At 39.7% G+C, this 11,250-nt stretch overlaps 1 protein-coding gene across 5 annotated transcripts in view; it reads right to left on the bottom strand.

The window, feature by feature from the left end:
* DERA (deoxyribose-phosphate aldolase) overlaps positions 1-11,250 on the bottom strand; it is a 132,757-nt gene that overhangs the window by 84,205 nt on the left and 37,302 nt on the right. For all 5 annotated transcript variants that reach the window (XR_002825767.1, XR_002825770.1, XR_002825769.1 and 2 more), the window contains exons 2-5: positions 7,955-8,052; positions 6,669-6,816; positions 4,763-4,858; positions 1,482-1,616 (exon numbers count right to left, since the gene is read on the bottom strand). Coding sequence is in view for 1 of the 5 variants with exons in the window: in XM_023741598.1 (XP_023597366.1) it covers positions 1,482-1,616; positions 4,763-4,858; positions 6,669-6,816; positions 7,955-8,052 (477 nt within the window). In the remaining 4 variants the exon portion in view is untranslated. The remainder of the gene's footprint in view (positions 1-1,481; positions 1,617-4,762; positions 4,859-6,668; positions 6,817-7,954; positions 8,053-11,250) is intronic.

Below are 11,250 nucleotides of genomic sequence, written 5' to 3'. Positions count from 1 at the left end.
ACAGCCAAGCATGGCCATGTAACTGTGTTCTGGCCAGTGAGGTGTAAGGAGAAGTGGTGTGGGAGACTTTCAGATGGGACAAGCCTTTCCTTCCTGTTGTCTGGGAGTTAAGTATAAAGGCTGACACTCCAGAGGCCATCTCAGACAATGGAGTGTCACTGTGCATGAAAGTAGAAGCCACATGCTTTGGAAATGAACATATAAGTAGCCTGAGTCTCCGAGAACTCTGTGAGGCTGTCACAACACCCGTCAATGTCTACCCCCTTCATAAACACTAGAGAGATCCAGTGTTTAAACCACTGGCTGAATCTTTGCTCCTCCATAACCAAAGCCATTTCATAACAGATAAACAATGGAATTAGGCTTTGTGGAGGATAAGACAGACTGATAGATGGAGACAGTGAGTCACGGAAAGATCTCCGTGAGATATCGGCAAGTGCAATAAGCAAGTTAAGGAAAAATACATTAAATATAATCATATCTTTTAAACTTTAAAAAATGGAGGGGGGATGCATGTGTATTCATATGAAGAGGAAAAAGTCTGGAAGTTAGGCATTGCAGTATGATCAGGGGTTATTTCTATTTCCTTTATTACTGGCTTTTTTTTTTTTTAAAACAATGAGCAGGTATAATTTTCATAATCAGAATAAAATATGCCTTTTATTTAGAATACACAGATTCAAAGAGACAATGTATTATTATGGCTTTACCTTCGACTTCATTAAAAGATTCTGATTAAACTACTTGTCATAATGACTGAGAGCTGCACTCACTTTAGCTATCAACAACCTCATTTTTAGTATGCATAATATATTTAAGGCAGAGGTAAAATCTATTTGATTCTTTAACATCTAGTAACAGAAACAATAGCTTGTTATTGCAATAGAAAATGTCTTATTATAATCTGTTGTGATAGTAAATCATAAATCGCAAATGTGAACATGAAATTATATTCATAGGAGCTATGTGTTAAGAATACCAGGAGTGAAAACAGATTTAGCAAAATCTAAGCAGACTATTCATAACCCTACATCCTCAAAACCCACAACAATTAACATAAAAAAGAGACCTTTCCTCCATCATGCTTGAACAAACTTTGCAAAAAAGAGTTGGCTGGGATGATTTACGTATTGAGTATCAAAGCAGTATAGAATATTAGTAACTTTTTTCCTTCCAAAGGGTAAGAATCATGGTAAAATAAAATTTAAAAAAAGTTAATGAATCTCCTGCATGGAAATAACTATTCACCCTAAGCACTCAAAGGGATCCAAAATGTTCACGCAGGGAGGCAACTGTCTAGACATAAGAGGGGTCCCAGGATGAGCAATCCTAGCCATGTTTTCTCCTATGTTCACCTATGATCTAGGGACCTGTAATCTAGAACAGTGACTTCCAAAATATGCTGCCTCCTACCAAGTCCCCACCATCTGATCCCCTCAGGTAGAACTGTGGGTCCCTCTCAGGTGAGGCTATGGACCCACCTTCCCACTGGCCTGTCAGCACCAAGGTCCTGTTAATTACCACATCGATTTCCGTAGCTCCGTCTTCAACAGCCAATCTGATCTCTTCTAATCGTGTTTTTAAATGAGTCTGTCCAGCTGGAAAGCCAGTGGCCACTAGAAGAGATTTTAAAAAGAAATAAAGAAAAGGAGACGGTTTGGAAGGAAAAACAAATTTCAACAGGTCAGTATCTCAACAAAATTCAGACCAAAAAAAAAAAAAGAGCAAACAGAGACAAAAGCATTAAGAACTTTATACATATCCTTCAAAGCAATTGTGAAGAAGGATGGTTATTTCACAGTGTTGATGTTAGGACAAATATTATCCTCCAGAAAACCGAAATTAAGTTGCTCCAGAAATGTTCATGAGAATGCCTTAAGTAACCGGCAATTAGAAAATACGTTATTGTCACAATAATTGTCAGAAAATAGTTAATTGTAGCCCTGTCTGAATGAGCACTGGTTAATTCTGGACCCCACCATTGATCAAGTTGGCTATCATTGTACATTTCTTGATTTACTCATTCATGAACCTCTTCAGCTGTTGTAACCAAACTGTAATATAGGCTCCTCCCATAGAAGGGACTGAGGGAAAGGAATGCAGGAAGGAAAGGAACCTATCTAGTCCACAGGGGGTGGCTTGCGGTGCAATGAATTGCTTTTATACGGCCTTTCTTGCCATGATTTTGTAACATCCACAAAATGATTGGGTGGGACTGCACAAATAAGATGCTTGTGGCCCACCAAGGGGAATGGACAGTCTGCTAATAATGCAAATAAGGTGCCTGGCACCCCTGTAGGAGTGGAACAATGCAAATAAGGTGCATGGTACAATAACTAGGGGATTGGTCTCTTTTGCCATCCCTCTAGGCTTAAAATGAGCCATCCCAGAGACAGAAAGAGGGGACCTCACTACCAGCAAGAAGAAAAGCCAGAGTGGAGCGTGTCCTTTGGAGCCAGGGCCCCTGCACTGAGCACCTCCTAGATCCAGGACAGAGAGAGCGAGCTGTAACACTGGAGACAGTGCAAAACGGCGAGAAGCAGTGGCAGACAAACAAAGGCGGCAGAACCCGGAGACCTGTGTGAGACAGCGAGGTGGACTGCCCGGGCCATGGAGCGAGGTGGCTACAGTGGGTGTGCCAACCCACAGAACGAGAGAGCTAAGTGCGGGGTGACAGGCTTACTGGTGGAGTGGGGTAGCTCTGGGCAGTTGGCAGAGCTAGGTTTGCCGACCTGTGGAGTGAGAGAGTTGGTTGCCTTCAGGCTGACGCTTATTGGCAGAGCTAAAGAGCTTTCTAACACTTGTAACACAGAGCAGGGCAGGAGCTGAGGGGCTGAGGGGCAGAGAGAGGCCTGCCTGTGGGCACAGCTGAGAAGAAGCTGTCCTGATCGAAGAACTGTATCCTGAGTCCTTCCTGATCCTGAATTGTAACCTGTTACTTCTCTAAGAAACCCCAGAATTGTGAGTATTGTCTGTGAATTCTGTGTGGCCATTGCAACAAATTACTGAACTCAGCAGAGAAGCAGACAAAGAAGTGGCTTGGGGGCGGGTGGGGAGAGTGCTTTGTTGTCCAACTGTGTCCAAACTGGTAAAAAGGTTGGAGAGAGGAGGAGGAGGTATGTCTGACCTCCGGCTCACAGGAATTAGCCTTGGGCTGTTGATCTTGATTCTCCCCCTTAGTGAAGTTAGAGGAGGTCAGACACCACCCCCCTAGTTTTACAGTCCACAATACTTGGCTGGGGATAGAGCTGGGGATGGCAGAGGCAGGTATAAATGGGCAGAAAATTAAAATACTACATTTTTGTCAAAGTTATGTAAAAATATTTACACGTACATCTTTAATTATATTCCCACATCTAAAGTTAACCTATTGTGTTTCCTTGATGTTATTAAATTCTTTGGGTTTGCTACCTCAGAGCAAAGCACATGTCCCAGCTGTATAAAGGAAAAGCTGAGCTGACTGAGGCTGATGAGAAATTAAGGTCTACAAAGGTATAGCTGCCAGGTACTCTGGGAATCTTCACAAATAGATGGCATATAAATATTACATACTATGTCTTGTTTGATGTATCCCTGATAAAATAAGTTAATGGTCTTTATAGACTGCTTTTGAAAGCACCAGGATCCTGTTAGAAGTAGAATCTAACTGTGTATCTATCTATCCACATGCACATAGATATGCCATTTCCTAAAGTGAAGCTTTTAAGACTTTCCTCTCCTTCATGCCAAGTCCTACTGAGTCTAGCTTACGTGATTAACTCTTGAAGTGCCCTCTCCCTCTTACCTTCTAGGTCTTGGTGTGGTTCCCATGTGAAATGTGATGAACCTCCCTAACTATACTCCCACCCTTTCCAACCTGTCCACTATTATCAGTTAACTTACTATGACGTGGAGCTGACCAGGTCACACTTCTGCTGAAAACCTTTCAGTGTCTCCCCCATCCCCAGAATAAAGCTCAAGTCCCACAGAATGGTATGCCATTCCCTACATGGCCGGGCTGCAATCCACCCCTCCGCCTCCCAACTGCCATATCTTTCCCTTCGTCCAACTTTATGATTCAACAATTCCTGAATATGTTTCCGTGCCTTCGCACGTGATTTCCTCTGTCCAAAATGTCATTTCCCATCTTGTCAGTACTATAAAGTCTTCCTCATCCTTTAAGACCTAATGCAAGTATTTTTTCCTCTACGAAGCATTCCTTGACCCTGAGTGTCACCAACCTCTGCACAATAAGCCATTTCCTGCTCAGAGTTACAACTGTACCTTCTGCATATCTCTATTATATGTATCATCCTGCATTACGATTTTTTTTTAACCTGAACATCCCTCCTAAACAACTGAGTTTCCTTAAGGACAGGGATGCAGTTCTGTGTTCCTGAGACTTAACAGAATGTCTGCTACCTACTCCACTAAACCCACTGCCATCAAGTCGATTCCGACTCATTGTGACCCCACAGGGTTTCCAAGTCTGTAAATCTCTATGGAAGCAGACTGCCATATCTTTCTTCCAGGGAGCCGCTGGTGGTTTCCAACCACCGACTTTTTGGTTAGCAGTCAATCACTTTAACCACTGCACCACCAGGGCTCCTTGCTACTTACTAGGCAACTAACAAATAGTAAAAGAATGAATAAATACAACTCATTAAATATAGAAAGCCAATTAAAATGATAGTATACAACTGCATATAATACTCCGAGAGATCTGAGTTGAAGAACCAAGAACTTGCTGGAGAACAACAGTAAAAGCCACAGCCAGTTTTACCTGATGCCACCGGGATATTACAGCCTGCGGCCTTTAGTGCTTTTACAGCATCACACACTCGGGCAGGATAAACACAGACAGCGGCTGTAGTGATGCCTATGAAGAAAAAAATCGTAACAGTCTACTTTATATGAAGCTCAACGGACACAATACGCTTTTCATTATTATTTCTGGTACAACACTAGCAGAAATTCAAATGAGAGAAAAAAATCACTCCCCCACGATGCTGTAACAAATTAAAAGGATTTTACTTTCCACATTCCCTTCCAGTTCTTGATACCATGAATCATTTTCTCATCATTATAGTTACAGAATAAAATAATTTTGATACATTGTTCTTTGAGGTTAATAGAATACCATCTTTTTGAAATTCCTAAATTGTAAATGTGATGGTTATGACTCAATGGAAGCATTTTATTTCATGTAAATAACAAAATCCAGGTTTCTACAGCATTTAAACAGGATAGTGGATGAAGAAAAAACATAAGAGAACTACACCACTTTGACAAAGAAAGACCGTATAGGGTTGCACAGCAAAATGATATTTAACTAATCCTATTCCCTCTTTTGGAAATGCTGGTGGTGTAGTGGTTAAGAGCTACGGCTGCTAACCAAAAGGCTGGCAGTTCAAATCCACCAGGCGCTCCTTGTAAACTCTATGGGGCAGTTCTACTCTGTCCTATAGGGTTGCTATGAGTCAGAATCAACTCGATGGCAATGGGTTTGGTTTTTTTTTTTGGAGGTACAAATGGTTACGCATTTGGTTGCTAACCGAAAGGCTGGCAGTCTGAACCCATCCAGCAGCCCCATGTGAGAGAGACCTGATGATGTGCTCCCATAAAAATTACAAATAAGAAAACCCTATGGGCGGTTCTACTCTGTCACATGGGGTTGCTCTGAGTTGAAAATGACTCGAAACCATCTACCAACAACAAAACATTCCTTCTTTTGAAAGAAAGAAAATAAAATAGAGCCAAATATCCTATATTAAATGAAGTAATATCAAAAGACTCATACAAAGTTGTTACTTTAAAGTGTTATAAATAAGGTGGTATGACTGTAAACTCAAAAAGAACATGATAAGCATGTTTTAAAAGCTGTAGAATTCTTTAGGTCTATAAATCATCTACAGATTATTTGGGATAAAATACCTGCATTGGGCCAACTCAACATCTCAAATCACACTCATTACAGACAGGCACTCAGGAGCCAAGAAGGATGCCTCTATGAAAATGAGATCTGGCTCCTAAAACCAGCCCAGCCAGTAACAAGACATACCATCTTGGAAACGGCACTCAGCTTTCCAGGTCTCGATTTCCTTGTTTAGAATATAAGGGGATCGACTCTCAGAAGTCTCCTCCATTTCTAAAATGTTAAGGTTTTAAACTTATGGTAACTTTACAAAGTTCTCTTGTGTGTGCTAAGGGAGTGAATAAGGCTTTTTTTCAAAGGATCTAACCTAATCTACAAGCATTCAATATATTCCATTTGCATTTTATTCTCAAAAGTATTTGATTTACTCATAGAAAATACTTTATGTATGAGATATGATTATTAAGTAATGAGACTGGCTTTTTCACATGTGGCTAGGGAATCAGAATCAGTATTTTAGAGCCACTAGATAGAAAATTTCCAAAACTGAAGAACTGGGAAGAAATATAAAGAAACTTTCTACCAGCAACTTTAATTCATGATGGAAAGAACTGACCTTAAAAACAAGAATCAGATTCTCTCCCTGCTGTTTTTCAAAGAAGAATCTGAATTATTTGTCTATGCACACATGGCAAGGGTTTCTCTTATGGATTTTATTACTGATCTCAGTACAGCAGTTAAATCTTGTATTGAGTCCTTAGATTTAGTGCCTAGTATAACTAGGTAAAACTGGACAGATTATACACAACATTACCTTTGTCGTGCATATTTAAAGCTTTTAAGAGGTCTTCCCGGATTGGATACTTGGCTTTATAACAGAGCCTTTGAATGTTGGAAGATGTGTCATCGCCAGAAAGTGTAGTAAGATCTATAAAGGTAACAGCTTTCAGGAGCCAAGCAGCCTGGTTTGAAAAAAAATAAAAGCAAGGTAAAAAATCAATCTCCTACCCAGTTAGTTAGACAATCATTAGAACAAACAGGGTTGCTAAATTCTGATGTCTACATTGTGTTCTAAGCCATATCATTTGTCTGTATGATATAAACATTGCTCAGGAGTGGTTAGGCAGATAAACATTATCCAAGATAATAAAAAAAAAAAGATGGTGGTAGGAATAATCCAACTCTAGCCTTAGAAAAAAATCTTTCTCTCCTAAAGATATCCCAAATTAAAACCCCTAGCAGATCACATCTTCTCCAGCCCATCCATAAGGAGCCCACTCTCATTGTGGGAGAAATGGGAGCAAAGCTGCTATCCTACATTTTACCTCTGGACCTGGAGCTGGGATGAGAATAAAAATAAGAGACTCCAACTTCTTTTTTTTTAGTTTAATTCAATTCCATTTTTAAAACAATACTGATATTTCACAATTCATTCTGAAGAATATCCTTTTGTCTTTTCAATGAGAATATTTCCAGTGATGAACAAAATATGAAATGTCACCCTAAAGGATTCAATAACAATATTCTGCCTCACTTGTGAAACAAACTCTGAATTTCCTTTAGTCCTGTGACGCGGAGCATGTCTTTGGTTGGTATTCATTGAAGAATATGCTGACCACAAGTACTCTTTGAAACATCATTTTTTTGAATTTTGAAAAATGATTTATGAAAATTAAAAGCAAGGTAAACATGATGGTCAAAGAAGGTCGACTATTATACCTAAGGGTCTCAACAGTGGACACACCAGGCTTGGACGTTATGGTTCTAAAATTAAAATAGGAGACAGGCAAAGAAGGCATGTCTAAGAAACTGAACAAATGTGTTAAGAAAATATGTCATTTACTTCACTCATGAATAAAGATGCCTCAAACTCATTTGTGATTTTGCCACTCAAGAGTGATAAGATTTTTAACTTGTTTGGATAAACGTGTTATCTTTCTCCAACCCATCATCATCATATATGAATTATTAAAATAAGTCATGGACAGCTGCAACCTTTTAAGTTTAGATGCATCTTGAGCGAAATTCAATATTGTGGCCCTGAGGGAAGAGACCATGCATTGTAAAATACAGAACAGAAGGCTCGAGAAGAATCCTTACTTGCCACTCCTTTTTTACGGTCCTGCGAGCCTGGATTTGTTCTGCACGCCTTAGAACTGCTGGCTGATTCACTTGTATATTGGAGATCCAGCTAAGGTCTGCAGCGGAAAGAACAACACTTTTTGAAACTTAAAGTTTTAGTAAATACATTCACCTATTTTTACACAGTCCTTGAAAGGATACATTTATCATTTGGCATAAAAGCTCTTTTAAAAGCTTATGTTTCACTTTCACATAACTACAAATAAGTAATCTTGTTGAAGGAAGTCCAGTCATGGAAAGGCACACTTCCTTTAAAATCGAGTACATTTGGAACTGGAAGAAGCTGTATTGATTCATTGCATGGACATGTCTAACAATGGGGGAAAACGTGCTACCCATGCCATGTGCCTCACTTCTGACAGCAAAGACTTATGTGTGCACATTCAGTCCAGGAGAGTAAACGATTAATAAATACTTCAGTGAATTAATGCTGGAGCTAAACGGAATTTTTGATTACTAACCCCTTACTGACAAGATTAGTATCTACAAAATGTTGACACAGCACAGCCTGCTCTTTCCTCAAAGATAACTTTTCTAAACATACTAGAAATAACAACATTGAAATAATGGAAATTAATAAAAGGACAGAAAAGAAACAAGCCATTCAAAATTCCAGGAGACACCTCTGTTTCTTGAGTTCTGAAATGCCCTCTCCTATCTCATTCCCAACCTCCATTCTCTTCCAGTTGACTGGAATTGCTACAAGATTCTGCCTAAATGTCAGCTTTGTGAAACACTGCCAGTTGCCCAGGCAGAGCTACCATTTGGATATCCCTCTACTATAGAACATACCACACTATCTAATTCAGCAAGGAGGTACGGTGAATTCTCTTGTAGTTATTATATTGTGAGTCATGATCTTATTCATCTTTGAGTGTTTAACACTAAACATACTGCCTGGTGCACATGTATTTCAACTTCATCCACTGACACTCTATAACATAGGTGGTTTCACGGTAAGTTGGGCACATATCCATCTACCTTCTTTAGAAGGTAACTAACCATATTTCTATATCCCACTAGCAACTCTATGTTGCTGAGGAATTATCTTCTTAGAAGAGTCTTGAAAAACTACTGTAAAAAAGGTTATTTATTAGAAAGTATGTCCCAGCTACACAACTCTTTATAATGTGATAAGAAAAAACTGCTAACTGCATGCTGTACTGTTACAGCACATATAGTAACTAAGTATTTGCATTAACCACAAAGACCACAAAGGAAACCAGTTATCACAAAAGACATTCTCTCTTCCATCTCCATTTGATTCTTCTTAAAAATATCAGTATTAATGGTGTAGAAACCCCAAGCTTAAGAGTCTGAGTGATTAATAATGATACTTAAATATCACTAAAAAGGGAACACTTTGGGTATTTTTTTTTTCTAGTTATTCTGTTAGCTGAAATAATTTAACAAAACAGATTTTTAAAATTTTAATCCATCTGCTCCTCGAAGACACTGTACGCTTTTCTGCTTGTTTCCTGAGCCAAGGAAATTGGGAGTCGAAGGTCAGGCAAACGAAACCTGCCTCTTCTTCCTCACCCAAAGGCTGATTTAGTTCTAGGTAGATCCCAAGAGAATAAGACCAATTAATCCAAGACCTACAGGAACCTCCCTCTTCCCAAAGGCAGGGGTTGTAGTAGGGGCTTTTTTTTTTTTTTAAATAAAAGTTTATGACAAAAATGGTTTCAGGCCAAAAGTAAAAACGAGCAAAGCAAGAAATTGTGTGAAATACAAGGCTCTTCAGGAAGCAACTAATGACAGTGGTCAGAAGAGAAAGCCAATGACTAGGCTGGGCAAGGCTTTGTGGAGCTGTCCCTTCTCAGTCATAGACACATCCTCTAAACTCCTCTCCCCTTCTTCCCTATCCCACCCACTACCACCTTCACTACTGGAAGTACTGCTGCTGGAAAGAGTTCTCTGGCAATCCTAGGACCCTCTGCCATCTGGCTCCCTTCTCCTTCTCATGCACATCTCCTGCCTCTCTCTCCCTTAGCCCTGTGGTACCACTTCTCTAAACTCCTGCAAGTTCCATGACACGTTATGCCACGTCCTGTCTCTGGATCTATGCATGTTCCTTCTCCTAGAATGCCCTTCCTTACCTTTCCTGTATAGTGAACTCTTATCACCCTTTAAGACTCAGTTTAAATGTCGCCTCCTCTGTGAACCTTCCCTGAGGCTCATACGTTAAGCTATTATTCCTCTGCGTCTTTGTGCTCCTGTGCTACTTTGCAGTCTACCTTTAGTATGGCACTCCTCACAATGAATGGCATTGATTTGTCTGAACGTTTGTATCCTCAAGAGAAATTTTAAAAACTGGCTGACACATACGTAGCATTCAATAAATAAGTTGAATGACTCCCAAAGACTAGAAATGACTTAATTCTGGGCAATGTCTCTTCCAATTGCTTCTGATTAGAAAGAACTTTCGGATCTCCACAAGAGCATTTGGGATTAAAGCATGAATGGGATGCCTGTCTAAGGGCCTGAGGACATTCTTTTAAAAACCAATACTCAGTATAATTCCCATCAAAGGTTAGAACCTGGGAGGCCTGATCCTACACTCCTCAGACACCAATTGCCAGAGGTCCCTGCAAACCATCTGTCGGAGAATGTAGTAGGATTACTTCTCTCACCATATCAGCCCCAACTGCTAAAAATATATTAGTGGTCATAAAATTATCCAGCCCCATATTTACTCCAGCCACAGCATTTGCCTGTGACCTCCCATGGCAATGAATTATATAAGCAACTATCTCCTTTTATTAGCACTTAATTTGCTACTCTTTAATTTCATCAAATAACCCTGTTCTCTTATTATGGGTCTGCGGAAAAGAAAGGACTGATTGGCCTTTGTTATGTCCTTCATAATTTTTAATATTTTATTCAAGTACCTTTTAGCTTCTCCTTTCCAGGAGCAGTGATTCTAAGGCACACAATCTCATCAGGACCATAGAATCTTCTTATGGGGCCAGGAGGGGTTTCAAGTATACACGCCTTTGGGGAGAACAGACATGAAACCCTAATTGGAAGGCGATAATACTCTTTCCTTAAAGCTCTCTAGTGAAGAAAATCCCACTGTTTCCCTTATTAAGTCATTTGGTGGCTTTCAGGTCCTTCTGTCAGTTATAAATTTGTCCTCAAATACTCTTCTCACAATTTTTTATTATTATTTTTCCTATTCAAGACCCAGTGGAGGCAGAGATCTTTTTCCCCGCAAATCTACTTTCTAGCCTTTCCATCATTTCTGTTTTCCT

The sequence above is a fragment of the Trichechus manatus genome, unplaced genomic scaffold, assembly GCF_000243295.1.
Source record: "Trichechus manatus latirostris isolate Lorelei unplaced genomic scaffold, TriManLat1.0 scaffold00184, whole genome shotgun sequence".
Taxonomy (NCBI): domain Eukaryota; kingdom Metazoa; phylum Chordata; class Mammalia; order Sirenia; family Trichechidae; genus Trichechus; species Trichechus manatus.
This window is presented reverse-complemented; position numbering and strand designations above follow the sequence as displayed.